Source organism: Strix uralensis, chromosome 32 (assembly GCF_047716275.1).
Source record: "Strix uralensis isolate ZFMK-TIS-50842 chromosome 32, bStrUra1, whole genome shotgun sequence".
In the NCBI taxonomy this organism is placed as follows: Eukaryota; Metazoa; Chordata; class Aves; order Strigiformes; family Strigidae; genus Strix; species Strix uralensis.
The window spans coordinates 1270178-1298000 of record NC_134003.1 but is presented as its reverse complement, the minus strand read 5'-3'; the positions used below and the strand labels follow the sequence as shown (position 1 = coordinate 1298000).

General features: G+C 66.1%; 3 protein-coding genes across 6 annotated transcripts in view; 1 reads left to right on the top strand and 2 right to left on the bottom strand.

Moving 5' to 3' along the window:
* The window catches only part of CRABP2 (cellular retinoic acid binding protein 2), a 5973-nt gene extending 3126 nt beyond the window's left edge, over window positions 1–2847 (top strand). The window contains exons 3-4 of the mRNA XM_074853217.1: window positions 1931–2047; window positions 2170–2847. Coding sequence (XP_074709318.1) covers window positions 1931–2047; window positions 2170–2220 — 168 coding nt within the window. The 3' untranslated portion in view covers window positions 2221–2847. The remainder of the gene's footprint in view (window positions 1–1930; window positions 2048–2169) is intronic.
* Window positions 2848–6896: 4049 nt separating this feature from the next.
* LOC141936372 (dnaJ homolog subfamily A member 1-like) lies at window positions 6897–11813 on the bottom strand. Of its 4 annotated transcripts, none has more exons than XM_074853281.1 (8): window positions 11730–11813; window positions 10616–10766; window positions 10339–10537; window positions 9239–9343; window positions 8929–9156; window positions 8619–8849; window positions 8438–8538; window positions 6899–7826 (listed from the first exon to the last, which is right to left on the bottom strand). In XM_074853281.1, the coding sequence occupies exons 2-8, from the start codon at window positions 10745–10747 to the stop codon at window positions 7599–7601; spliced, it is 1224 nt and encodes a 407-aa protein (XP_074709382.1). In that variant the 5' UTR covers window positions 10748–10766; window positions 11730–11813; the 3' UTR covers window positions 6899–7598. The 4 variants fall into 4 exon arrangements, with proteins under 4 accessions (XP_074709380.1, XP_074709379.1, XP_074709382.1 ...); XM_074853280.1 differs by lacking the exon at window positions 11730–11813 and adding an exon at window positions 10862–11645; XM_074853279.1 differs by having other exon boundaries at window positions 6897–7826; window positions 10339–10766.
* A 6130-nt stretch (window positions 11814–17943) lies between these two features.
* On the bottom strand, window positions 17944–25452 carry NES (nestin). The gene is made up of 4 exons (XM_074852902.1): window positions 24553–25452; window positions 23490–23614; window positions 22860–22933; window positions 17944–22281 (listed from the first exon to the last, which is right to left on the bottom strand). Exons 1-4 carry the CDS (start codon window positions 25363–25365, stop codon window positions 18449–18451), a joined length of 4845 nt encoding a protein of 1614 aa, XP_074709003.1. The 5' UTR covers window positions 25366–25452; the 3' UTR covers window positions 17944–18448.
* Between the last annotated feature and the right edge of the window lie 2371 nt (window positions 25453–27823).

Sequence of the window (27823 nt, the reverse complement as noted above, 5' to 3'; positions counted from 1 at the left end):
AGATGTGTGTGGATGCATGCACACGTGTGTGTGCACGTGTTGCATGAGGGCAGGAGCACATGCGTGTGCATGCACGTGCCTGTGCATGCACATGCGTTTTGCACGAGCGCAGCAGTCACTCATGTGTGTTCATGCGTGTAGATGTGTGTGCATGCACGTGTGTGTGAACACATGTTGCATGAGGGCAGGGGCACACGTGTGTGCGTGCACAGGCCTGTTTGTGCATGCACACACGTTTTGCATGAGCGCAGCAGTCACTCATGTGTGTTCATGCGTGTAGATGTGTGTGTATGCATGCACATGTGTGTTTGTGCGTGCACACATGTTGCATGAGGGCAGGAGCACACGTGTGTGTGCACAGGCCTGTTTGTGCACACACATGTCTTACATGAGGGCAGGAGTGGTCACTTGTGTGTTCATGTATGTGGATGCATGTACACACATGCACACACATCTTTGTGTGTGCACACATGTTGCACGAAGGCAGGAGCACACGTGTGTGTGCACACACCTGTTTGTGCATGCACACACGTTTTGCACAAGCACAGGAGCGGTCACTCGTGTGTGTTCATGCATGTAGATGCATGTGCACACATGAACATGTGTGCTTGTGCATGCACACATGTTGCATGAAGGCAGGAGTACACGTGTGTGCGTGCACATGCCTGTTTGTGCACACACACATGTTTTACATGAAGGCAGGAGCACTCACTTGTGTTCATGCATGCAGATACGTGTACATGCACGCACATGTGTGTTTGTGCATGCACATATATGTGCAGGAAGGCAGGAGCACACGTGTGTGTGCCCATACACGCATGTTTGTGCACATACACATGTTGTATGAAGGCAGGAGCAGTCAGTTGTGTGTGTTCAAGCACACAGATGCACATACACACATACACACATGTGTTTGTGCGTGCACACATGTTGCATGAAGGCAGGAGCACGTGCATGCACACAGACACGTGTGCACATCTGCATGCACACGTGTGTGCACGCTTGTGCACGTCCATATCTGCACACACACACGTTTTGTATGAGCACAGGGGCACTCCCAACCCCCCACACACGTGTCACTGCACGCACACGTATGTTTTCCATGAGCACAGGGGCACTCCCAACCCCACGCACACATGTCAGTGCGTGCACACGTATGTTTTCCATGAGCACAGGAGCACTCCCAACCCCACACACATGTGTCGGTGTGTGCACACGTATGTTTTCCATGAGCACAGGAGCACTCCCAACCGCCCACACACATGTCAGTGCGTGCACACGTATGTTTTCCATGAGCACAGGGGCACTCCAACCCCCCACACACCTGTCGCTGCACGCACACGTATGTTTTCCATGAGCACAGAGACACTCCCAACCCCACACACACATGTCAGTGCACGCACACGTATGTTTTCCATGAGCACAGGGACACTCCCAACCCCGCACACACGTGTCGGTGCGTGCACACATATGTTTTCCATGAGCACAGGGGCACTCCCAACCCCACACACACGTGTCGGTGCGTGCACACGTATGTTTTCCATGAGCACAGAGACACTCCCAGCCCCGCACACACATGTCAGTGCGTGCACACGTATGTTTTCCATGAGCACAGAGACACTCCCAACCCCACACACACATGTCAGTGCACGCACACGTATGTTTTCCATGAGCACAGGGACACTCCCAACCCCGCACACACGTGTCGGTGCGTGCACATGCGTGTGCACCCCCCCCCAGAGGCCTGGCCCCTCCCCCTGGCGCCCCCTCCCCTCCCCGCACCCCCCCAGGTCCCAGACGCCGCCGCACCCATCCCCTGGGGGGGGGACACACACGCACGGTGCTGCCCGGCGGGGGCTGCGTGGGGGATTTTTGGGGGGGGGGGTGTGTGTGTCCCCCCCCTCAGCGTCCCCCCTCTCCCCCCCCGCAGAGTTTGGCCAAGTGGGAGAGCGAGAACAAGCTGGTGTGTGAGCAGCGGCTGCTGAAGGGCGACGGGCCCAAGACGGGCTGGTCCAGGGAGATGACGAACGATGGGGAGCTCATCCTGGTGAGGGGGGGGCTAAACTGGGGGGGGGGGACACACCACCCACCCCCCCCCCCGCCCCAGTGCATGCTGGGAAACTCCCATGGCGACCCCGGCCATGACCGTGACCCCGCTCCTCCTTGCAGACCATGACGGCCGATGACATCGTCTGCACCAGGGTCTACGTCCGGGAGTGACACCCCCGCTCACGACCCCCCCCCAGCCCTGTGTGTCCCCCCCCCCCAGCCCTGTGTCCCCCCCCCAGCGTCCCTGTGTCCCCTCCCCAACCCTGTGTCCCCTCCCCAACCCTGTGCCCCCCCCCAGCCCCCATTACCCGCCCCCGCGTCCCCTCCACTCCCCATGGGGAAGGGGTTGCACCTTACATCACAACCCCCTTTTTTTTGGGGGTAAAACACAGCTTTTTTGTCCTCCCCCCCCCCCCCCCACGAGGGTCTCTTCGGGGGGCAGAAAAATCTCCTTTTCCGGCCCCATTTTTGCTGCAGACAAAGCGCCCGGTTTTTGGAGAGGCGCCGGGGCCGCGGCGGGGGGTAACGCAGCCGCCTCCCTGGGCCCTTGGGTTGGTTTTAACTGGTTTTGGTTCACTTTTATTTTTTTTAAATTTTTTTAATGCAGCCCCAGGCCCTCGCCCTGCGCCGGGGCTGCGCTCGCTCTCCCCCTCCCCAGTATTTATTTGTGAATATTGTATCGGAAGGAAACACCAAACAAATTCCGCTCCAGGTCTGAGCCCCCCCCCCAAGGTCCGAACCCCCCCAGGATCGTCCCCGCCACCTCCCTCCTCTTTTCAATAAATGTCCTACACCCCCCCCAGCGTCCCTGTGCCCCCCGCCCCGTGTCCCTGTGTCATCCCCCCCCCCGCCCCCCAATCCTGCACCGCAGCCGTTGCGCAAGCGGCCCGGGGCGAAGGTGGTGGCGGGGTTGGCACATCCCGGCGTGGGAAGCGTGGGGCACCCGTGGGACACCCATGGGGCACCCGTGGGGCACCTGTGGGACACCTGTGGGACACCCGTGGGGCACCTGTGGGACACCTGTGGGACACTTGTGGGACACCCATGGGGCACCTGTGGGGCAGCCGTGGGACACCCATGGGGCAGCCGTGGGACACCCGTGGGGCACCCTTGGGACACCCATGGGACACCCGTGGGACACTTGTGGGACACCCATGGGGCACCCTTGGGACACCCATGGGACACCCGTGGGACACTTGTGGGACACCCGTGGGGCACCCATGGGGCAGGGAGGCCGGTGTGGGGCTGAGGCACAAGTTCACGCGTTGGATTCAGCATCTGCTCTGGTTTGGGGTGGGGAGGGGGGGTGAGACCCTCGCCCGGCTCAGCTGGAGGAGCCGAGGGCACCCATGGGTGCTGCCTGCCTGGCCTGTTCCTGGTGATGCTCGTTTGGGTGCTGCCTGCTAATTGCCCTGCGTGAGGTGGTGTTAATTACCCCAGGGGAGGGACGGGGTGGGCTCAGCCCTCGGTGGGGTGCGGGGCAGCCCTGTCCTGGGGGGGGGGGGGGTGCAGCCGCTCCCTGTGCCCACCCCAGCTGCTCCCCGGGGAGGGGGGGGGGGGGCTGGGACCCCCCCAGAGCTGCCACGGGGCAGGTGGGGGGCACTGACCCCCCTCCCGCAGCCCGCACTGGGGGTTCTGCTGGGCCTTGGGGTGACTTTGGGGTGATGGGGGGGGGGGTCCCCAGGACTCAGCACCCCTCCTGCCCCAGCGAGGGGCCCTCGGCCCCCCCCCCCCGTGCGCTGGGTGTGATGCTGCACCGCCGGGAGCGTGTTCAGCCGCGGGAAGGGTGTAATTACACCTTCCCTGGGGAGGAGGAGGAGGAGGGGGAGGAAGGGCTCCAGGTGGACGCTTGGCCCATCGCCCCCATCCCCAACCCACGTCCCGGCCTCCCAACCCCCCCGGGACCACCCGCCATCACCGGCGGGGGGGGGGGGGGGGGTGCCAGCGGACGGGGCGGGCGTTGGATCCAGCCCCCCCCCCTTCCTCTCTTACACCAAACCGACCGTTTTTCCCCCCAAAAGCCGTGACCGGGCGGGAGCAGCCGGTAATGGAAACCAGCCGCTCCCCCCCCCCCCCGCGCCCCCCCCGACTCTCCCTTCGAGGAATATCCGCTTTCTGCTCCGCCGCCCTGGGGACGGCTCCAATTTGGCCCTTTTCCGAGCCCCCGGGTTGGGGGGGGGCACGAGGAAAATGTGGGGGGGGGGACTCTGGTACCCCGAGAGCTGGGGCAGCACATCTGGATGTGAAGGGGGGGGGTCCATGAGGCCATGAAACACCCGCACACCCACCCCCCACCCACCCCCAGCACAGCGTCCGGCCCATTGGGGATCTGGGGGTCTCATCCTGCCCCACGGGGGGGGGGGCGCGGAGGGGGGGGGGGGGGTCCCCACGCTGAGATTTGGACGCCCAGCGCGGCTGCTCCTTAAAAGCAAATTCCTGCGGGGGGGGGGTGTGTCCCCGCGATGGGGAGGGGGCTGCGAATGACCCCAAACCCTTGCGGGATGCTCTAGGCTGTGCCCCCCCCCCCCCCGCTCCCCTCTCCCGTGGTGGGTGGTTTCGGGTGCCCCCCCCCCCACCTCAGCACCTCTAATCCGGCACTAATCCTCCCCGGTGACCTCGGTGGCCCCCGGCCCGCCCCGCTGCCCCCCCCCCGGGGTTGGGGAGGGGGCCCGGGCTGGCCCCTCGCCTTTCATCTGCCGGAGACAAAGCGGGGCCTCGCCCCCCCCCCCCCCCCCCCCGGCCCCTCTTTGTGCTGCGGGTAATGAATGTCCGACCCCGGCGGGGGGGGGGGGGGAAGGCGGGGGGGGGGGCAGCCCCTCACCCCGGCATTTTTCACGCGTTTTCTGGAAAGTGAAGGCTCCGCTGGGCCGGGGACCCCCCCCCAGGGCCATCGGGAGGGACCGCGGGGGGGGGCGGGGGGTGGTCGTCCCACCCGATGTGGGGGAGACGCTGGCTCTTGTCCCCGTCACCTGCCTGGGGGGGGTGGGGGGGGCGCAGGACGGGACTTGTTGGGCAGGTTTGGGGGGAAGATTCCCCCCCCCTCCGGGCTGGGATGCTGGGGGGAGGGCTCCTGGCTTGTGGGGGGGGGGAGAGGGGGCCAAGCTGGGCCGGAGGATAAACCCCCCCCCACGCCCAGACCCCTAATGGGGGCCAAACTGCTGCTGCCCCCCCTCCCGCGACACGGCTGGGGTCACCCCCCCCGCACACCCCTCCAGGACCCCCCAGGCTGGATGATTCGGGGGGGGGGGGGGGGCAGGCCTCCCAACAAAGTGTCCCCCCCCCTAAAGGGGAGCCGGGGAGGTGTCAGGCTTGGGGGGGCTTCACCCCTCAGCCCCCCCCCCCCAAAAAAAAGGGGGTTTCGAGGGGGGGGTGACCGGCTCTGCGGCCTCGGGGAGGGCAGAGACCGACTTGGGTCCCACTGGTGGGGTCCCCTTCCCTGGGGGGGGGGGGGACGACACACACACACGGTGCCTCCCCCCCAGCGCGCCGGGAGGGGACCCTCGCCCCGGGGGTGGGGTGGGGTGACGCCCCCCCCCCCCTCCCCCGGGTGTCCCCGAGGCTCAGGGCCGCCGGTGCCTCAAGCGGGCGAGCGGGTGGGTCCCCAAAACCGCCGCCAGCTCAGGGAGGGGACAGCCCGCCCTTTTGGGGGGGGGGGGGGGCGGGGGGATCACCCCCTCCCCTTACCCCGCAGCTCTCCAGGCTGGGGGCCGTGGGGGGAGCCCCCCCCGCCCCGCTCCCCCGCAGCTGGCGGCCGGCCAGCATTGTTCTCTGCTTCCTCCTCCTCCTCCTCCTCCTCCTCTCCCCCCTCCAGCCGCATCTGGCGCCGGACACTTTCCTGGGCTCCAGCGCGGGGGGGGGGGGGGGGGCGGGTGTGTGTGTCCAGCTGCAGCCCCCCCCCCCCCCCCCAAGCCGAGGGGCTGTGGGGTTTCACCCCCATCGTATTGCGGGGGGGGGGCGTGTGTGTGCGCCTCGGCGTGTAAGGGGGGACACGGGGTGTTTTATGGGGTGCTTGACCCCCCCCCGGTGGTTTTTTTGGGGTGTCCCCCCCCCGGTTCTGCTCCACAGCGCAGCCCCCCCCCCTCCCATGGGGTGAGTGCAGGCTGAAAGGTGGGGGGGGACTGTTTTTTTTTTTGGGGGGGGGGCTGCCTCCCTCATGAGGTGCTGAGCTGATGCGAAAGGTCCAGGAGGGAATTAACAGGGTGGGGGGGGGGGGGTCTGGGGGTGACACGGGGTGTTTTATGGGGTGCGTGACCCCCCCCGGTGTTTTGGGGTTCTCCCCCATCGCACAGCCCCCCCACTCCCCTGGGGTGAGTGCAGGCTGAAAGGTGGGGGGGACTTTTTTTTTGGGGGGGGGGGGGGGGGGGGGCTGCCTCCCTCATGAGGTGCTGAGCTGATGCGAAAGGTCCAGGAGGGAACTAACGGGGTGAGGGGGGGGTCTGGGGGGGTGACAAAACAAGGCGGGGGGGGGGGGGGGGGGGGCGGAATCAGAAGCGACACAGAGAGTCTGAGGGTTGTTTTGGGGGCTTGGGCTGAGGGGCTGGTGAAATGGCGGGGGGGGGGGGCAGAGATGGGGTGCAGGGAGGGTAAGATGGGGGGGCTGGGGGGGGGGGGCGCCTGGCCCCGGTTGAACCCTGTGGGTCACCTCCCTGTTGTGCAAAGTCAGGGAAACTGAGGCACGCCCCGGAGATCAAAGCGGGGAGTCACCGCCCGCGCCCCGGGAACACGCAGCCGCTGCCACTCGGGATTTGCTTTTAATGCCATGTACAAAGTCCTCCCCCCTTCCAAAAAAAAAAAAAAAAATTAAAATTCTTCTAAAAATAAATTAAAGGGACCAGTCCCCGCCCCCCCCCCCTCCCCTAACCCCCTTCTGTTCTGTGCAAAGAGAAAAAAGAAACCCCCTCCGCTCCCCAGGCCTGACCCAGGCTCCAGCAAGGAAAGAAACGGGCAAAGCAAGGGAGGGGGGGGCCCGGCCGCGGCCCCCCCGCGGTGTGGGGGCACAGGGGGCCGTGGGGCAGTGACAGGGACCACGGTGGCACCTCCCGGCCTCGCCAGAAAAAAAAAAAACAAACCAAAGCTCTCAGGGAGGTTTTGCCCCAGCGGTTCACAGATGGGGAAACTGAGGCAGGTGGTGAGGCCACCCCCCCCCTGCCCCGCCCCCCCCCTTCCTCATTATCATCATCATCATCATCAGTCCCGGTGTGGGATGTGGCTGCTGGGCTGGCAACGGCTGGATGTGGCCACTGAGCCCACCAGTAGCCGGAGCCGGGATCTGTCCCCCTCTCCAGGGCAGGTCAAAGAGGGGCCTCGTCCCCCATGGTGGAGAGGAAGGGAAAAGGGGGGGGGGGCCCCAAAACGGGCCTGGCTCCCCGGGGGGGGGCGAGGGAGGTTAAGTGCTGTCGGAAAGGCGACCTATGTACATCCCTGAACGTGACGGCTCTCCGCGCCCCCCTCCCCGGCCCTGCCCCGAGCCCCCCCCGCCGTGGGACGAGCCCCCCCACGGTGGGAAAGGGAGGGGGGGGGGGGAAGCTACAGCCCCCCCCACCCCCCAGCTACGAGGTCTGGCACTGGACGTGTTGGCGGACACCGTCCTCGAAGTCATCTTCGTGGTAAGCTTCGCCGGCGTAGGGCCGCCGGGCCGAGCCGCCGTGGGACGTGTAGTCGCTGAGTTCCACCTCCTCCGTCTCCTCGGTGGCCATCACCTCCTCCTGCGGCGGGAAGAAGGCCTGGAGCTGGCGCAGGCGCTCGGGGGGGAGCCAGCCCGGCTCCGGGAACTTCACCTGCGGCCGGAGAGCGGAGATGGAAGCGTGGGATGGAAACGTGGGGATCCCCGGGATGGGGGATGCCCAGGAATGGGGGACCCCTGGGTTCAGGGATTCCTAGGAACGGAGGACTCCAGGGATGTGGGATGCCCAGGGATGTGGGACCCCTGGGATCGGAGGATTCCCAGGAATGGGGGACTCCAGGGATGGGGGACCCCTGGGATTGGGGGATTCCCAGGAATGGGGGACCCCTGGGTTCGGGGATGCCAGGGATGTGGGATTCCCAGGAATGGGGGACCCCCAGGATGGGGGATTCCTAGGAATGGAGGACGCCCAGGGATGTGGGATTCCCAGGAATGGGGGACCCCTGGGATTGGGGGATTCCCAGGAACGGGGGACCCCTGGGATGGGGGACCCCTGGGATCTGGGGATTCCCAGGAATGGGGGACCCCTGGGATGGGGGATTCCTAGGAATGGAGGACTCCAGGGATGTGGGGTGCCCAGGGATGTCGGATTCCCAGGAATGGGGGACCCCTGGGATCGGAGGATTCCCAGGAATGGGGGACTCCAGGGATGTGGGACCCCTGGGATTGGGGGATTCCCAGGAATAGGGGACCCCAGCTCCTCACCTGGAACTGCAGGATGAGTTTTCCCTTCTGGAAGGGGCTCCTGTAAACGGGCATCCCCTCGTTAGGGACACACTTCAGGTCCCCGGGTCGGATAACGTCACCTGAGACGGAGATTAGTGTCACCTCGCTGCACCCAGCACCCCCCCAGCTCTTTGCGGGGTATCCCGGAGCCCCCCCTGACCTGGCTGGGAGGAGATGAGCAGGGTCCTGTTGTCCAGGGTGCGGATGACCTGTCGGCAGCCGCACAGGGCGTCTGCCAGGCTGATCTCCCTCTTAACGATGAGGTCGTCACCGCTGCGTCGGAAAACAGGGTGTTCCTTCTGATCCAGGACGATGATGATGTCCCCGGGTTCCAGGCCGGGAACCTGGTCCCCTTCCTCGTGGAAGGTGATTTTCTGCCCATCCTTCATACCTGGGGGGTGCGTGGGGACAGCTCTGAGCTCAGGGGCCGTTTTGGGGGGGCCCCCGCTCCCCAGACGGCCCCTTCTTACCTTTATCCAGGTGAACGCTGAGGATCTTCTTCTCCCGCACGACCTTGCGGCCGTTGCAGGTGAGGCAGCAGTCCCGAGGCCGGATCCACTCGCCCTGACCCTGGCACTGGGAACACACCGTCTGGATCTGCTGGATCATACTGGGCCCCAACTGGTGGATCCGAACCTCCATGCCCGAGCCGTGGCACTTGGGGCACCTCCTCTGGGCGCCCTCCCGCACCCCGCAGCCTGCGGCGAGGGAAGGCAGAGAGGGGTGAGTGGCCAGGGAGGACCCCCGGGTGCCCCACGGCGCGGCCGCTGCGGCGCTCACCTCCGCATTTCCTGCAGATGATGTTCTTCTGCAGGGACAGCTTGCGTGTGGTGCCGTTGTAAAGGTCCTCCAGCGACACCGAGAGCTGGTGAACCACCGTCTTCCCTGGGTGGAAATGAAAGGAAAGAACCCAGCTCAGTGGCACCGGTTCCCCGTGGGGAACAGCAACCTGACAGCTTCTCTCCAGAGCCAGTCCCGCTTCATCCGCGGGGACGGTGGAAAGAGGAACAGAAACAGCTCGAAGCTGAGCGTGAGGGCTCGGAAGAGCGTTGAGCAGGGATCTCCTCACAGAATCATCGAGGTTGGAAAAGCCCTTGAAGCTCCTCCAGCCCCACCATGAACCTCACCCTGACCGTTCCCAACTCCACCAGATCCCTCAGCGCTGGCTCAACCCGACTCTTCAACCCCTCCAGGGATGGGGACTCCCCCCCTGCCCTGGGCAGCCCATTCCAACGCCCAACAACCCCTTCTGCAAAGCAATACTCCCTAACATCCAGCCTAACCATTCCCTGGTGCAACTTGAGGCCGTTCCCTCTTGTCCTGTCACTTGTTACTCGGATCCTCACGTCTCCAAGGATCCTGTCAGCTGCCCCGGGGCAGCCCCGTGTCCCCAGCACGGGCACGGCGCTCTGCCACCCTCCAACTGCTTAATCACCTCAACCCAGCCGAAGAGGCTCTACCTGGAGTCGCCGAGACGCTCCCCTTGGCCTCTTAAATTGCCCTGCTATTAAATCGTGCCACTTCAGCAAGAAACGCCGTGGCGAGTCACCCTCTCCCCGTGACCCAGGCCAAAAGCATCCGTAGAGTCACCGGAGCAGCCCTGCACGCCCTTGCGTCTCGCTGCAGCCTCCCCCGGGGCTCGCGAGGAGCCGAGGGCAGCGCTGGGCTGACTCAGCCCCAGCCCCGGGGACGGCAGGGGAAAAGCTGGGACAGGGACAGGGAAGGGCCCTTTGAAGAGGGGCAGATGGAGAAAGTAATGAGGATGACGAGGTAACGCGTTGGGCTGCGCACCGCGGGGAGGGAGGTGGCCCGTGGGCCACCAACCAGATCCTGGCACCCCCACCACCGCCCCGAGCCAGCACCCAGTGGGTCCCCGGTACCTCGCCTGTCCGCCCGGCCACGCATCCGCACTCCCCCGCCGAAAAAGAGGTCGAAGATGTCCATGGGGGAGCCGAAACCGCTGCTCCCTCCTCGGTTGCCCAGGCCGCCCTCCTTCATGGCCCGTTCCCCACCGCGGTCGTAGAGGGCCCGTTTGTGGGCATCCGACAGCACCTCGTAGGCTTGAGAGATCTGCTTGAACTGGGGAAAGGGGGGGCAAGAGGGTGAGATGAGGGGAAAGCGAGTCAGGCGAGGGGGGCCGGGGGGGGCTGCACCTACCCGCTCGCCCTCGCTGGGGTTCTTGTCGGGGTGGTAGCGCAGCGCCAGGCGCCGGTACGCCCGCTTGATCTCATCCAGGCTGGCTCCCGGCCGCACGCCCAGCAGGTCGTAGTATCCCGTCTCCTTCACCATTTTCCTCGCTGTCGACGTGCTGCGAGAGGAGAGAGACGTGAACCCCCGGCCGGGACCCTTCCCCATCCCATCAGACCCTTCCCCGGCCCAGCACCCCCCACCCGTGGGACTCACCGAAGGATTTGATCCCTGTTTTCCTCCCGGCTCGCACAGCCCTGCCTCAGTTTCCCCACAGCAGCAGCATCCCGTGGGGTGGCGGAGGCTCCCCCGGCCCACGGCCCCGCCGCTCTCCCCCCACCCACACCGGGCAATGTGCCGGGAGCCGATAAGCCCCACGCGGGGCGTGGACGTGTTTATCTTGCGACACGGGGAAAAGGGGGACGCGGGGGGGAAAGCGCCCGCCCTCCCGCACCCTGCCCCGCTCCGGGCTCCTCCGGCAGGAGGTAAATAAGCGGCTCCTCCTGAGAAACGCCATCGCATGGGTGTCACACCCGCCCCCCCGCCTCACGCCGGGGCTGGCGGCCCCCCCCCCGGGGCCAGGCGTGGATCCGTCCCGCGGGGACCAGCCTCCCCAGATCCAACCCGGGGACTTTGGGGCTGGTGTCACCTCCCGCCCGGGCACCCCCGAGCCCCCCCCGCCCCCCTCCGCGGGGGGATACCCCACCTCGCTGGGCCGGGGCAGTGGAGGCGAGGGGGGGGGTGTCGGGGTGATGTGACATCCCGGTCCCCAGGACGGGACAGCGCGGGGACACACACGCGCGGGGACACACACACACACACACCCCCCCCAAAGCCGATCCCCGTGGGGCAGGACCCCCACAGCACCGGCCGCCCCAAAGAGGCCTCACGGGGGGCGCCGGGTCCCCCCCCCGGGCCGTGTCAGGGCAGGCGGGGCCCGCGTCCCCTCTGCTGACAGGCCCCGGCCCCGCTCCCCGTGTCCCCCCCCCGCCAGGCCCGGGCCGGTCCGTGACACCGAGCGCGGGGTCAGGCCCGGGGGGGCCGGGGGGGGCCGGGGGGTCCGGGGGGGGCCGCCCCCACTCACCGCCGCCGCCGCCGCTCCGCTGCCGTCTCCGAACTCTCTGGAAGCCGGGGACACGCCCCCCGCGCTCCCCATTGGCTGAGAGCGGCCCCGCGGGGCCCGCCCCCTCCGCCCCTCGCGCCGCGCCCATTGGCAGCGACTCCCTCAGCAGCCCGCCTATCACCACGCCCCCTCCTCCTATCCCCTTCTCTCATTGGTTGCCGACTCTTCCGGGCCGGTTCGGAGGGGAGGAGCGCCTCAGCGGCTTCCGATTGGCTGCGATATCTGTCGGGTCCGCCTCCCCGGCCGACACCTCCTCTCTCATTGGTTCGAGCCGGGTGGCCAATCAGAGAAAAGAGTGGGCGGGCCGAGCGCCGCGGCCGCCCTGCAGGGGGCGCTGTGAGGCGGGAGGGGCCCGATCCCGCCCGCGGGGCCCGATCCAACGGCACCAACGGGCCCTGGGCGGGGGGGGGGATTTGGGGGGTCCTGCCCTCTCCTGCGGTGCCCCCCAACCGGAGAGGCTTTTGGGGGCGTGCTGGGCCTGCCTGGCAGTGCCCCCAGCAGGGAGCCTTTCTGGGGAGACGCCTGGTTGTTCCCCCCTCCCCAAATAGACTTTTTTTGGGGGGGGGGCGGCTGTCAACAGCAGGGAGCGGTTGGGGGGGGGCATGTCCCCGTGTTTGTGGGTGCTGGGGGCTGCCAGGAGCCATCACGGACCACCGTGCTGTGGGGTGTTGCCTTCCTGGGCTTGGCTGATTTTGGGGGGCTTGAGGGGGGGGCACCACTGGTTATCACCCCCCCCCCCCCCGGGCCGTGCCCCCCCGGGCCCGGCAGCGATGTCCTCCCTCGGTGGCTTTGGGCTCTAATCCTGCTCTGGGGAGCTGGGCTGGTCCCCAGGGTCTCGCCAGGGGTGTCGGGGGGGGGGGGGCATGATCAGAAAGGAATAAACCCCTGAGAGGAGGAGGAGGAGAAAGAGGAAGGCGCTGGGGTGGTGCTGTGGGGTCGTGGTGGGGTTTGGGACACGCAGGGTGCCCCCCCCCCTCAGTGGCCAGCTCCAGTGTCGGCCTCCAAAACCACTGGCCATGTTTGGGCAAGCAGGCGAGCCCCTCTCCGGGTCCCGTGGGGCTGCCCTGACCCCCGCCAGCGCCGTGCTGGGGGGTGGCAGCAGCACCCCCAGGCAGTGCCGGGGGGGTCCCACGAGCCTGGAGGCGATAAATCTCCTCCCCCCCCATCCCCGAAACCCAACCCCGCCGGGCAGTTGTCGCCCCGCTGGGGTTTCAGCGACCCCCATCCCACCTGCCTGGGGGGGGGGGGAATTTGGTCCGAATTCCAGTGAGAAGCTGCTGCCGGACGGCGAGGGGCTGGGAGTGGGGTCCGACATGGGGTCCCCAAACTGGGCAGGGGGTCCCCAAACTGGGCAGGGGGTCCCCAAACTGGGCACAGGGTCCCCAAACTGGGCATGCTGTCCCCAAACTGGGCACGGGGTCCCCAAACTGGGCAGGGGGTCCCCAAACTGGGCAGGGGGTCCCAAAACTGGGCACAGGGTCCCCAAACTGGGCATGCTGTCCCCAAACTGGGCACAGGGTCCCCAAACTGGGCAGGGGGTCCCCAAACTGGGCAGGGGGTCCCAAAACTGGGCACAGGGTCCCCAAACTGGGCATGCTGTCCCCAAACTGGGCACGGGGTCCCCAAACTGGGCATGCCATCCCCAAACTGGGCAGGGGGTCCCCAAACTGGGCAGGGGGTCCCCAAACTGGGCATGCCATCCCCAAACTGGGCATGCTGTCCCCAAATTGGGCAGGGGGTCCCCAAACTGGGCATGCCATCCCCAAACTGGGCAGGGGGTCCCCAAACTGGGCAGGGGATCCCCAAACTGGGCACGGGGTCCCCAAACTGGGAAGGGGGTCCCTGGCCATGCTGTGGATGATTTTTGGGGCAAGGAGCGCTGGAGCCGAGGGACCTTCCTGCCCCTTCCCGAGGCCGGATCCGGCATCAGCTGCTGGCGGTGACTCAGGGCTGGACACGGTCACATCCTGTCCCTTGCCTGGCACCGTGCCCCAAACCTCCAGTGGGCACCTCTGGACCCACGGGGGCTCAGCCCTGTTTGTCCGTGGCAGGTTTAGCCCCGAGGGTCAGATCTGACCCCCTGAAACCCCAGGGTAGGGCGGGGGGGGGGGGGACACACACACAACCCTGTTTGTCCCGGTGCCACCTGTGTGCTGGGGACCGGCTGTGCCGTGAGGAAGGAGCTGCTTTGTCGGCGTTTCCTCCGGTGGCTGCGTCCGGGGCTGAGTCACCTCCTGCGCCCGCTGTTCCCCGTCCCAGATGCCCCATGGCTCACGGTGGGGTGGGTGCAGCTGGGTGCCCCGGCCTGGTGGGGTGCCCTGGGGTGGGCTTCCAACCTCCCCCATCGTTGCCTCAGCCCCTTTCCACTTGTGGCTGGATGAGAAGGGAAACTGAGGCACGTGTCGGGAGCCGGTCACAGAATCAGCATCCCAGACTCATCTGGGTTGGAAAAGCCCTTGAAGCTCCTCCAGCCCCACCATGAACCTCACCCTGACCGTTCCCAACTCCACCAGATCCCTCAGCGCTGGCTCAACCCGACTCTTCAACCCCTCCAGGGATGGGGACTCCCCCCCTGCCCTGGGCAGCCCATTCCAACGCCCAACAACCCCTTCTGCAAAGAAATCCTTCCGAAGAGCCAGTCTGACCCTGCCCTGGCGCAGCTTGAGGCCATTCCCTCTTGGCCTGCCGCTGGGTCCTTGGCTCAAGAGACTCCTCCCCCCTCTCTGCACCCTCCTTTCAGGGAGTTGCAGAGGGCCAGGAGGTCTCCCCTCAGCCTCCTCTTCTCCACACTAAACCCCCCCAGGTCCCTCAGCCGCTCCCCATCAGACCTGTGCTCCAGACCCTGCACCAGCTCCGTTGCCCTTCTCTGGACACGCTCGAGTCATTCAATGGCCTTTTTGGAGTGAGGGGCCCAAAACTGAACCCACTCATCGAGGGGCGGCCTCACCAGTGCCGAGCCCAGGGGTCACATCCCTCCCCTGTCCCTGCTGGCCACGCTGGTGCTGGTACAAGTCGAGCTGGTTCCCACGCCACGGCCCTTTTCCCGCACCGTTCCCACCCCATGTCCCCTCTCCGTGACCGTGGGCCGCATCCTGCGCCGTGTTTACGGGGGCTGGGGCCATCCGCGGTGCTGCTGGGGCTGGGGAGGTGGAAGGGGCTCTTGGGGTGCTGCTCGGCGCTGGGGAGGGGGTAGGTGGGTGCCACGCTTCCCCTGGTTTCCCCCAACCGTTTTGGGGAGGTAACGCCGTGGGGCTGGGGGTCAGCTCTGCAGCGGGCTGGGAGTGTGGGACTGAGGGGGGGGGATCGCCCCAGGAATGGGGGTGCATCGCCCCAGGGACCCCGTTTTCCTCCCTGATGCTGACGGACGGCCCCAGGCGCACATTCCCGGCGGGGCTCGGCCGCAGGCATCCGCGCCGCCCCGATTTGGCAGCAGCTGTCGCGGCGCTGGGGCACGGCGCTGCCGGGGGGGTCATGACCCGGCAGCTGGGCGAGCCCCCGAAACCGGGGGGGCAGAGCTTATTATAGCTGGCAGGAGCTATTCCCGGGGGGTGTCTGACCCGGGTGAAGGGCGGGTGAGGGGGTGGCTGAGTCCCTGTCCCCCCGCCCCTGCTCCCCGGCATGTCCCTGGGGGTGTCGCAGGAAGGGACTGGGGGTGGCAATGCCTCGCTGGGGGGGGCACCCATCACCCACATCCCTGCCCTGGGCTCGCGTGGGGGACCGGCCCCCCTCTCCCGTGGGGGGTTTTAGGTTCCCATCGATTGTCCCCGCCGTGTATCCCTCCTCGGGGTGCCGGTGGCCCCAGCGTGGCTCCTGCTCGCCCGCATTTACCATCCCCAAGGGCTCATTTTGGGGAGGGGGGGCGGGGGCTGCCCGTGCCCCTCTGGCTGTATTTTTAGTCCTTTCCTTATAAGGTTCCCATGATTTTTGGGAGCTGTGAGCAGAATGAAGTCATCGCTGAGGTCATCCCGCCTCGTCCCCCCTCCCCGTCCCGGCGCGGGCTCTCACCCCACAGGGAGTTTTTGTGTGGGCTCCATTGAAATCCCCCTCTCGCCCAGCCTTAAAGGAAACAAAACCCTTCCCTGGCTGGCGGGGGGCCAGGCTGCGGGGGGCTCTGGGGGGCTCTTAAAGCACCAGCCTGGCAGCTCCCCCCCGTGACCGCAGCCCCCTGCACCCCTCCCGCCCTTTTGCACACGCGTGTGCACCAGCACGGTGCTTCCAGCCGAGCCCGCGAGCAGCTTTGGGGTGTGGGGTTGGCACCTCTGCTTCTCTTTCCGGTCCCCAAAAGCAGCGTGGTCCCCAAAATCAGATTGTGTGTGCTTGGCTGGAGCGGGGGGGGACGGGGTCTGGCAGCCTCCGGTTGGGGCCGGTGGCTTTTGGTCTGGTGGGGGGGTGCCTGGTGGGTGTCTGAGCTGCGGCCACACACCGGGGTCAGACATGGGGGGACCTGGGCACACTCAGTCCCAATGGGGACACGCTCGGTCCCATCAGGGACATTCTCAGTCCCACTGGGGACACATTTGGTCCTGTTGGGGACATGCTTGGTCCCATCAGGGACACTCTCAGTCCCACTGGGGACACGTTTGGTCCTGTTGGGGACACGCTTGGTCCCCTTGGGGACATGTTTGGTCCTGTCAGGGACATGCTTGGTCCCATCAGGGACATGCTTGGTCCCATTGGGGACACGTTTGGTCCTGTTGGGGACACTCTCGGTCCCCTCCACGCCCCCTCACTGGTGCATTTCTCGCGCCTGCAGACGAGCATCACCGGGGTTTTGCTCTCCAGGCTGCAGCCCCTGCACCCCCCAGCCCTCCCCACCCCGCCGGGTGACCCCCAGCCCTCTGCAGCCTCATCCCATCCTCCTCCTCCTCAGGGCGAGGAAGGGGCTCGCCCTCCCCCTGCTCCCCCCCCCCCCCCCCGCCATCTGTCCCCCCTCGTCGCTTTGTCAGCACCGGCTGGAATGTGGATTAATTTCGGGAGGAATGTCACCCCCCGCCTTGAGAAGCTCCTCGCCCAGCCGCCATCTCCTCCGCAGCATCCTGCCACTGTCCCTCCTCGCCTGGGCAGCCCCACTTTTGGGGGGACACTGGGGGGCTGGGGGGGGGCATTACTGGAGCTGCCATCGGCCGCCGACGGGCTGATGCTGCCCAGGCCTCGCTGGAGGGGTGCGTTCGGGCCAAGGGCTGATTGAACGCAGGCTCGGCGCCTGATTAAACTAATCGGAGGGGTTATTTTTTTTTTATTACGGTGTTTGGATCCGCTGGAGTTTGGCCTTAAAAGGAAACCGTCGCCTTCAGGCAGGGGAGGGGGCTGGGGGCTTCGCAGAGAGGAAGGCAGATAAACGTCGGGTCCTTATCGGTCCCTGGCTCCGAGCATCCCCGGGCGCTGGCACGGGGTGGGGGGGGACAGGCCGGGCTAAATCCGGCGTGTGGGCGAGCGGCGGGGCCAGCCAGGCGGGCGGCCCGTCCCCCAGCACCCAAGGAGCGAGGCTGAGCGCACCCGTGGGTGCGAGGCTGTCGGTCCCCAGGGATGCCGTGGCCACCCGGGTCCCCTTGTCCCCTTGCCCGGGGTGACTCAGCCCTTTACCCGGCATAAAGGAGCCCATTCTCTGGCCGGAGGCTGATTTATGCGGCTCTTCCCTCGTCGTCCCCACGCCCGGCCACACAACGGGGTGATTGAGCCCCCCCAGGGCTCCTGGCAGCCCTCCCACCCCACCCCGAAGCCCAACACCCTTTGGGAGAAGGGGCAAAGCCGTGTCTGCCGGGGTGACGGGGTCCCTGCCACAGTGCTGGGGGTCCCCGGCAGCTCCGGGCGCTGGGCACCCTGCCCGATCCGGGCAGGAATAGTGGCTGGTTTTGCTGGCTCATCGCTGAAGGCGCTGGCACGGGGATGGGGGGGGCTGGCAACCTGTCCTGTCCTGCTAGCCAGCCCAGGCGGGGGTCAGGAAAGTGCCTGGCCAGCAGCGAGCCCTGAGTGGCACCCATGGGGCTCTGGGGATTGGGGAGCAGCGCCCTGGGGACCCCGTCCCCAACCCGTGCTGAGCGATGGCTCTCCTGGAAGTGCAACCCCCCCAAGCCAGACCCTCCCCTGCCCCCCCAGCCTTGCCCCAGAGCTGCTGCCCCCTCCCCTCACATCCCCCCTGAGCCCCCCAGGCCGTGGGAATGAGAAGAGCAGCGGGTCCGAGTGGGAGGACGAGGCTTTATTAAATTAACGTCAAGGCAGCGAATACATCCGGCGTGGGTCGGCCCCGCGAGCGTTGGCGGGTCGGGGCTGGGGACCCCGGGGTGCCCTTGCCCTGAGGCGCTGGGTCCCAGGGTGCAGCGTGTGGGGGTCCCCAGCCTCCAGCTGGGCTTCCTGGGGCAGATGCGCTGGGGGGGTTGAAGGGGGGAGGTCACAGGGAAGGGGGAAACATGGGGTTTAAATTAAATACAGCCACGGCAACCCACCCAGAGGGGCACAAAATGAGGCTGGGGTCCCGGAGCAAGCATGCGAATTGGGGGGGGGGGCTGGGGGGGGAACTGAGCTTGGTGGTTCTTCACTCTGAAAAGGGGTGCAAAAAATCCACACAAACTTGTTAAAAATCGTCAGGAAACGGAGAAGCGTTAGGTGGGTGGGTGGGTGAAGTGAGGGTGCTGGGTTTTGGCAGGGAGGGGGCTACTGGAGGGGTCCCCCCGCCACCACCGTCACTCGTCCCCCGAGGACCAGGGCTCCTGCTCGGCTCTCAGCCGACACGCCGGCGGCTGGTCGGGCGCGAGGCACAAGACGTCGTCGCCCAAAGCGGACGGTACGGGGCTGGCGTCGGCCCCGCCGTGTTTGCCACGCGGGCTGGCGTCGGCCAGCTTGGCGGCGTCGGCGTCTCGGGGAGCGGGGGGCTGCGGCGGCGGCACCGCGCTGGGGTCTGAGGTCTCCGCGGGGATCTCCTGTGCCGGTGGCACGTCGGTGATGCCGTTCGGCACCTCCTCGGTGAATTCGGCCAGGTCCTCCAGGCTGGCCTCCCGGTGCAGCCCGTTCTCAGCCCGAACCGGACCCTCCGTCCCCGGTGCCGCGTCAGCCGGTGCCTCCTGCACCGTCGGCTCCTCCTCGCCGGACGAGGCGGGCGAGGAGTCTTCCCCAGTGTCGTGGGGGAGCTGGGTCCTGCCGGGATCCCGTTGCCCACCCTCGGCCACCCTCACCCCCATCACCAGCTCCTGGTTGAACTCCAGGGCTTGCTCGACTATTTCCAAAATATCCGAGTCTTTCATGACGTCCACCGGCACCTCGGCAGAGAGATCAGCAGCGCCTGGGCCTTCTTCAATCAGCTCTGGAAAACCTCCCTGCTCCGGCGCAGAGCCCGGCGTTGGAGGCTCGGCCTTGGGGGGCTCCTCGTCCCCAGCTGGGGGAGGGATGTCACCGTCTGGTGCTTCCTCCTCCACAAACGGCTGCTCATCCACTGTCTGCTCTGCTTGGTCAGGCAGCGGAGAAACCGGCATCACCTGGGCCTGGATCCCGGCCGGAGGGATGGGCTCGGCCGCGTTGTGGTGAGCCGTGCCAGGCTCATCCTCCTCCTCTTCCTCCTCCTCCTCCTCCTGCCCCACCAGCCCCAGGTTGCAGCCTGGGAGCGTTTCGGCTGTGCCGGTGTCACTCTCCGGCTCTACCGTGTCATCGAGCTCCTCGACCGGTTCGGTGGACAAACCCTCTGAGTGCCCTGGTGCCTCACGTGAGCTGGTGGCACCCGGGGCTGGCTCATCAGCACCTCCTGCGAACAGCCCCACGGCCCCGGGGGAGCCGGGATCTGCCTCGGGTGCAGCCAGACCTTCCTCCAGCTCAGCAGTAAAACCCCCAGCATCATCCTCATCCTCATCCTTTGGCATCTCAGGTTCTTCCATGGGCATCTTCACGTCTTCATCTGCTTCACCAACAAACGCCTCAAAGTGCCCTTCGTCCTCTGGCACTGGAGATGGTTCTCCAGGAGCTTCCAGATCATCTTTGCTGGCTTCGATTGCTTCAACTTTAATTTCTTCAAAATCCTCGGAGATTTCAGCTTCCTCTGAGCTGGACACCTCTTGGTTGGGAGCAGAGACCATGAAATAACCTTCCTCCTCCTCGACACCCTCTGCCACAGGGGCTACTTCCATCCCTGCTTCCTCTTCGCGGCTCTCTGGCACGGTGGGAGTTGGTGGCTTGTCCCTCCCTTCCAACCATCCTTCATCCTCCGGAGCTATTTCGGATGCAGGGGCTGTCTCTGTGGTCTCCTCAGTCTCCGAAAGGTTTTGGCTCGGTGCAACCACAGCCAGCATCTCCCCTTCATAGAGGTGCAAGGGCGTGCTGTCCGGGAGCGTGTCCTCCAGCTCCACCTTCCTGCCCACCCCCGGTGCCAGCTCCAGCTCTCCCGATCGCCCGGCATCCTCCTCCTCCTCCTCTTCCTCGCTTCTCTCCGCACCATCACCTGGTGCCTGCTCGAGTGCCGTGGGGCTGGAGCTGCTGCTCTCCGCCTGTCCCGGCTCTGAGCCGAGCTCATCATCAGCATCCTCATCCTGCACCTCCCACGGCTCCTCCAGAGCCTCGGCCAGCTCCTGGCTGTCCCCCTGCCTGGGGACATCTGCGGGTGCCGGGGTAGGCTGCCCCGCGGTGCCGTCCTGCTCATCCCTTGCCAGCTCCAGGGCCGGCTCAGCGTCTGGCGGTGGCTGCTGCTGGCTCATCCCCTGACTCTCAGCATCTTCTTCATCATCCTCCTGGGTTTCATCCAGCTCTGCTGGCGATGTGCCATCTCTCTCCTCGTTTTCCAACCCTCCTGCGCTTGTCGGGGCATCATCTGCCCAAGACGGCTCTTCCGTCCCCAGACTCCCCTCTGCACCCTCCGCTGTCACCTCCCAGCCCTCCGGATGGGACTTTTGCCCGTTGCCATCATCCCCCCTGCCCCAGGGCTCCTCTCCCAGCTCTGGCTCCAGCTCCTCCTGCTCCAGCTCCTCCTCCACAAAGCCATTTTCCTGCAGGTCTCCAGGCTCCTCCGGGGCTCCGCTCTCCTGCCCCAGGGTTTCAGGTGCCGCAGCCTCTCCTGCCCGGGGGTCTTCTGCTCCCAGCACCTCCCCACCGGCCTCTCCCTTTTCTCCCTCACCATCTTTTGCTCTGCCTGGGTCCTCCTCTCCAACGGCATCTTCTTCAGAAGCCTCTTCTGCTGGGATGGTCTCATGGATGCTCGAGGGCTCCTGCTCTGGGCACGTCTCCTCCCCTGGGCACGTCTCCTGCTCCCTTTCCTCCTCTGCAGCCAGATCCATCTCACACACAGGCATTTCCCGATGCTCAAACTCTTCCTGCTCTCCATCAACAAGGTCCTCTTCCAAGTGACTTTCCGTGGGCAAAACCGGGTGGCTTCCCACGAGGACAGCATGAGCAGCTACGACCTCCCTTTGCGGGGACTCCCCTTCTCGCACCTCCATTCCTTCACCCTGGAAATCACTGCCCTCCTCGCAGGGGCTGTGGGGTTCCCCCTCCTCCTCATCCTCCGAGGGGTGGGATGCCTCCGTGCTTGGGACCTCCACCTCATCCTCCCCTTGATCTGGCTCTTCCCAGCTAGTCCCCGTCTGGCCAGGGCCACTGATGTCCTCTTCCTGGTCCACCCCTTCTGATTCCCGTGGGCTCAGCACAGCGGGCATCTCCTCCTGCCACGCTCCCATCTCTTCCCGTCTCACCGCGGCGCTCGGGGAAGCAGCCGTGCCGCAGGGATGCGATGCTGGTGGGGATGCAGCTCCGTCCCGCAGGGCGCTGCTCTCCGCACCCAGCGCCTGGAGCTCAGCTTCCTCAGCGCTCTCCTCCGCTTCGGGGGCTTCGCCGTCCCCAGCACCTTCGGAGAGGTCTTGCCCTTCCCCGACCCCCTCTGCAACAGCTCCTCCGCAAACCTCTATGGGGGGAAGGGGGCTGGGGGCACGGGTGTCCTGGGGGGCCCACGCGGCGCTGAGCGTGGGCTCTTCTTTGGGCTGAGCATCGTCTTTCATTTCCTTGAGAGCATCCTCCAGAGCCTCGCTGACCAGCTGGGCTGGGTACCGCAGGCCGCGGGCGGGCGCCGTTCCGGGGGGCTCCACACCGTCATCGTGGGTCTCCGCTGCGGCTCCGGGTGGAGGATGCTCCTTCCCTTGGCTCATCACCCCCCCGGCTCCCCCTGGCCAGGCAGGGCCCTCTCCCCCAGGGCTCCCCGGCGCTGGCGGCACAGGGCTGGGGGGCTCTGGGGAGAGAGGAGGGGCGGCTTTTCCGGGCTGTGGGGGGCTCGGCGTTGGGCAACTGGGGGCACCCATCTCCCTGGCCATGCCGACAGCCTGCACTGCCGTGGCGTGGAGGACTGAGCTGATTTTCTGGAGCTCCCTGGTGCCGGAGCTCTGGTTTTTGGGTGTCAGGGCATCGCTTTGGGCTTTTGTTGGCTGCCCCCACCCCTCCACCCTGGGGAAGATGGAGGGGCTGGTGCGGTGGTCCCGGGGCAGCAGCCGCCTGGCCTCGGTGCTCGCCAGTGCCAGCTTGCTGCTGCTGCTCACCTCCAGCTTGAGATCTGCAAAGAGCGAGGGGGAGCGCGGTGAGCGGGCTGAAAAGCCGCTCGTGCAACTCCCCCATCCCTCCTCTGTCGCCTGGGTGCCTCTCGCTGCCCCCTCTCCTATTTTTAAACAGAAAGTGGGAAATTCCTCCCTTGAGTGCAGCCGATGCCGAAGCTCCCCGTGGATTCGGCATCGTGCAGGGGTGATGCTCTGTCCGGCTGCAGCCGCAGTCCGGCCCTGCTGCGGGGGAGAGTGTGCAGGTGACAAGCTTTCCTTGGTATATTTTAGGAGGAAAAAAGTAACGCTCAGCTTTTTACAACAGTCCGCGGTCCCACGGGGCACACGGATCTGTTCCTGCCCTCCCTGTGCTGGGGAGGAATTAAAAAAAGAGGCGAAGAAGCAGATAAGCCGTTATCTGCACCGCGGCGGCTGCAAACCCCGTGCCAGGAGCCCCCCCCGGCTGCCGTTCGCACCTTCCTATCGCGCCGAGGAACTGCTGCCAGGAAAATGCTCGTGTCTATATTCAGCCTCATCCCCCGAACCCCCCCGGGGTGCCGCGGCGGCGATGCCAGGGCTGCTCCCGGGGGTCCCTTACCTCGTAAACCGTTGGCCAGCTTGTATTCCCCGGCTGGCATTTGTAAGCGGGTGCTCTCTGCTTCCAGCAGTGTCCTGCAAGGAGAGGAGTGGGGTGGGTGCTACGGGGTGGGTGCCACAGGGTGGGTGCTACAGGGTGGGGGGGTGTCTGTGCTCGGTGCGCTCCAGCACACCCCCCTTGGGCTACGGCGGCTGCTTTTCAGGTAAACTGAGGCACAAAGGGCTAAGGATGGTCCCAGCTCAGCGGAGGGACCGGGGGGACCGGAGCTGCCCCCCCTTTGCTCCTGTCTCCCCTCCCATCCCCCCCCCGTCCCCAGGATTAGTGTCCGCGCAGGGTGACATCATGCTCTGCCGGGGAGGCCCCTCGGCTCAGCCGGGGACAGCCCCTATTCTCATGCTAATTGTCCCCCCCAGTCCCCTGGCAGCCGCCTTTGTCTGGGGCCATCTGGAAGGGCTGGAAGAGGGACACGGGGCTACCCCTACGCTACACCCCCCTTGCGCCCGAGACCCCCCCCTTGTACCCGAGACCCTTCCTGTGCTCCCTGAGGTGCAGGATTCATCCCCAGGGTGGTGTGTTGGGGGGAAGAGGCTGCTCCCCCCCCCCAGCCCCGTCCCCCATCAGGGACCTCACCTGTAGGTCGCCACTTCCAGGCTGAGGGACATCTTGAGGTGCATGAGCTGCTGCCTGTCCTCCAGCACCTGGGCGATCTGCACCCGCAGGCTCTGCTTCTCCTGCTCCAGGGCCTCCATCGCCAGCTGCGGGCAGCACCGGGGGGGGTTCAGGGGTGCCTGAGCCCTGCCTGAGCCCTGCCTGAGCCCTGCCTGTCCCTGCCAGCCCTGGGACCACGCCGGTGGCTCTCGTGTCCACCCAACGCCCCTTGGAGTGATGCGGGGAGAGGGGTCCCGGGGACTCGATTTTAGCACGGAGGGGCTGAGGATGGGGACAAGGGGGCGAGGAGGGGAGTGGGGCTGGAAAGCGAGGGGGAGGCGGCTGCTGGAGAGGGGGGGCAATGCCGGAGGGCTCAGGGCTGCCGGACGAGGGGAGGAAGCATCTTTGGGGCGAGTGGCCAAAGCCGCGGCACCCTCTGCTCCGCGGTGCCCATGGCCGGTCCCCAGACCTGGAACAAAGAGGGACCCTTCCCCGGGCGGTGTCTGCGCCGTCCCCGGCATGTCCAGCCCCATCCCCCCCCCCCGCCACCTCCCTCCGCTGAATTACTTTTGCAGCTGTTGGGTTGCAGCTGCAGCGAAGTTGGTTGGAGTTTATCCTCCCCCCTGCCCCCCCCCCTCCTGCTGCCTGCACCCCGCTGCCTGCACCCAGCGCTGGGGGGGCAGCGGGCAGGGGCTGCCCTTCCCCCCGGCCCAGCAGGACATGGGGCAGCGGCCCCGGGCAGGGTGGTGGGGGAGGACCCGGTGTCTGGGTGCTGCTCCCCCGCAGCAGGGTGGCCCCAGGTCCCTGTTGTGATGGGGACAAGGATGTCCCTGAGTTGCTCTGCTCTTCCTCCCGCCCTCCCCAGCTTCCTCTCCATCTGCAGCTCATCCAGGGCCACCGGCCATCCCTGCCCTGGGCTTTGCTCCGTCCATCTTACTTCCTCCTGTCCCTCTCCCCCGTCCCTTTGCAGGGGGTGGGTGCCCTGAGCACCCCCAGCACCCCACTCTCCCCCTCCCCAAGAGACCTCCCCACCACCTTCACCCACCTGGAACTTCTCCGCCTCCCCGCGCTGCTCCTGCCACTGCCGGGCCAGGCTCTCCTCCAGCATCTCCTTCCGCACTTTGAGCCCCGCCAGGTCCTTCTCCAGGTGCTGCAGCTGCAGTTGGCTCTGCTGATTGTCCTCCACCGCCTTCCAGAGGTTCTCCTTGGCCTGGCAGAGGGACCCCTCCAGCTGCGACACCTCCGTCTTGTAGGTCTCCACCGCCCCTTTCCAGATCTCCGACAGCCTCTTGGAGTAGTCCTCCACCTCCACCGGCTGGAAAGCCACCGGCGCGCAGCGGAAGCTCTCCAGGCTTTGCGAGAAGCTCGCGATCTCCTGGTCCAGCCCTGCTTTTTCCTCCTCGTGCACCTCCAGCAAGGCTTCCACCTCCTTCTCCAGCTGCACGGCTCTCTCCTTCAGCCAGATCTGTGCTCTCCTCTCCTCCTCCAGCTCCTTCCTGCTCAAGTTCAGCTGCTTCTTGGCTTCTTCTCGGGCTGCTTGCTCCTTCTGGCACCTGCTTTTCACCTGCTGGACCTCCTCGTAGAGGTTGTCCCTGGCCAGCTCGGCCGTGCACTTCTCCCTGAAGGCATGATCCAGCGCATCCCTCAGGGCTCGCAGCTCCTCCTCGTACTTTGCCCGCCACGAGTCCCCGGCGGAGCTGCCCTTGGCACTCTGGATTTCAGCTCGCAGCACCTCATTCTCCTCCTCCAGGAACTTCACGCGGGCCAGGTACGCTTCCAGCCGCTTGTTGAGGTCCCACATCTGCAGCGACTCCTCGCCCAGGGCTCTCGCCCCTGCGAAACTTTCCGTGCTCAGCATCGGCGCTGCCAGAGGATGCCGGGGGTTGTGGCGCCGGCGCTGCTGGAGGATGCTGGGGAGGAAGATGCCGGGGCTCTGGAGGAGAGGGAAGGCAGGGAGGGAAGCGAGTGGCTGGGAGCGGAGGGGAGTGCAGCTATTCATACTCCACGCCGGGCGAGTGGGAGGCCCCTGAGACCCGGGCGAGCAGTGGGGCTTAACTCTTCCGCAGCCGGGCCGGCTTCAGCCCACGTGGGCTCGACGCCGGCTGCGGGGAGGGCTGAGCCCCCCTCCAGCAAACACCGCCAGGATTTCCCAGCCCTGGGGAAGGGTGAGGTGTTTCTCTGCGCTTTGGGAGAGTGGCTTGAAGGGTTGGATCTCCCCCTCCGGTGTGGCTCGGCTGGGAGAATCCACCCCCCAAAGCCTGAGTGCCAATGCCGGGGTGCTGGAAGCTGCCGTGGGGGCTCGGCATGAGGCTGGGAGATGTCCAAGGGTGGGCTGGCAGTTGCCCGTCCTCGAGGGCTTGGCTGCGGGCATCCCTCTGCGGTGGCTCCCTGGCCCCGTGCCACTCCAAAACCTGGGGCCAAGAGAGCCCAGACGGGGCCTGTCGAGGGTGTCACAGCCCTGGGGGGGGGGACGCCTGCACCGGGGACACCAGTGCCTCTTGGTGGCAGGGGCAGTTTTGGGCTCAGCTCAAGCCACAGCTGAGCTGGTGCCCTGGATCTGGCACCCCTTTGCACTGGGAAAACCTCGGGGGGACAGCGGGGGGGGACACATCCCAGCCAACCCCTCTTTCCGTGGGGTGCTGCATCCAGCTGTGTCTAGCTGCAATCTTCTTTCTTTCCAGATGTGCGCGGCGGGAGGTGCTGAGCGGAGCCGGGAGCCCAACGGGGACTGGCGGCTGCGCCTGGCCGCCGGTTTCGCCGGCAGCCTCCGAAACTTGGCAAGCGCCGCCTCAACATTTGGTTTCGTTCACAGCTTTCACCCGCGCGGCCGCGCCGTCACGGTGGGGTTATGAATTGCTTCGCGGGGAGCGTTTGGGGATTATTATTTTCTTTTTTTTTTTTTTTTTCTTTTTTTTTTTTTTCCTCCCAGCTGATTTATCTGGGGGAAGGGCAGCGGGCTGGCAAGGGGAGGAGGTTTAAAAACTCAAACTCTGGAGGTTTCTGTGAACAAAAGAGGCAGGAAAACATAATTTGGGGAGAGACTTGTTGCCGGCTTTCTCTCCCGGTCCTCCCTCTCCCTGAGAGACGGTGGTTTTCCCACGGGAGGGTCCCTGCTCTGTCCTCATCAGGGCAAGGAGAAGAAGAGTAAATGTCCCCTCCCGAGCTGTCCCACGGGGCAGGCTCCAGGCGAGCTCCTCTGGAGAGACAAGCAACAGTCCCCTCTGCTGGCAAAGGCCACCCAGAGCCACCCCGAGCCATCCCTGAGCTCCTTCCAGGAGCCAGCGGGGTCCCCCACGTCCCCCCAATCTGGGAGCAGCAATAATAAGGGGTCCCGGCTCCCCGTCGCACGGCAGGGAGTGGGTTTTCCCCTGGTTGCTGCCACTCCGTTGGGGATTTGCGTATCTGAGTCGCTTGTCTCCCTCATCTGAGCGGGACGTGACACCGTCTCGCTGCCTGGTTGGTGGGGAGGGGGAGATGCCCCAGCTTGGGGGTTCCTGAAGGTATCGGCTTCCCAGCTCATCTCCGGCCAGACATCCTGGCTGGCTCCCCAGCCCCGCTCTGGTTTGCCTCTCGCAGCCGGGATTGAAAAGCCGTGAAGCAGCACCGGGAGCACGGAGCCGGGGTCATTCACCTCTGGGTGCCCCGAGCTCCAGACAGCAGGGCGATGGAGCCTTGCCGTGAGCCTTCATCCTCCTCCTCCTCCTTGTTTTCATCATACAGCTGCTCCCGAGCTGGGCTGCTGGGCTTTTCCACCAGCTCCCGTTGGTTGCCCATGGGGTGGCCAGGTGCCCCAGGGTGACTGGCCCCCAATATTGGTGTCTGCCGCAAGGCGGCCCTCGGTGCCCGCGGCTACACCGGGAAGTGCCAGGGAGGGAGCGTTTCCTTCCTCTCTGGCCTCGCTCCCCTCTTCCTCCTCATGCCTTTGCCTTGGCTTTCCCCATTGTGCCCCATCAGCCAGCACCGGGGCTCTGTGGACCAGCCCAAATCCTGCACCCCTGGGATCCCCAGGGTTGTAGAGGGGTCCCAGCGCTTCCCTACCTGGGGGCAGAGCTGGGGGGGGTGTCCCAGGGTGGGGATGGCTGTGTGGCCCTTCCTTCTGTGGGCTGCTCGGGGTTAGGAGTCACTTGGGGTGTCCTTGGGGAATGCTCAGGGTCAGGAGCTACCCAGGGTGGGGACATCCATGTCCTTGTGGGATGCTTGGGGTCAGAATGCCCTGGGATGGGGACATTTGTGTCCCTGGGGGATGCTCAGGGTCAGGATCCACCCGAGGTGGGGACATCCATGTCCCTGGGGGATGCTCAGGGTCAGGAGCCTCT

Excerpts from the sequence above, each read along its gene's own strand:
- LOC141936372 (XM_074853279.1), bottom strand. The coding sequence starts at position 10,747 with ATGGTGAAGGAGACGGGATACTACGACCTGCTGGGCGTGCGGCCGGGA. Across the intron at positions 8,850-8,928 it reads CAGCGTTCACCTGGATAAAG|GTATGAAGGATGGGCAGAAA; the intron begins GTAAGAAGGGGC and ends CGCACCCCCCAG. Across the intron at positions 8,539-8,618 it reads GCTCATCTCCTCCCAGCCAG|GTGACGTTATCCGACCCGGG; the intron begins GTCAGGGGGGGC and ends TCTCCGTCTCAG.
- NES (XM_074852902.1), bottom strand. The coding sequence starts at position 25,365 with ATGCTGAGCACGGAAAGTTTCGCAGGGGCGAGAGCCCTGGGCGAGGAG. Across the intron at positions 22,934-23,489 it reads CTGGAAGTGGCGACCTACAG|GACACTGCTGGAAGCAGAGA; the intron begins GTGAGGTCCCTG and ends CTCTCCTTGCAG. Across the intron at positions 22,282-22,859 it reads GCTGGCCAACGGTTTACGAG|ATCTCAAGCTGGAGGTGAGC; the intron begins GTAAGGGACCCC and ends CGCTCTTTGCAG.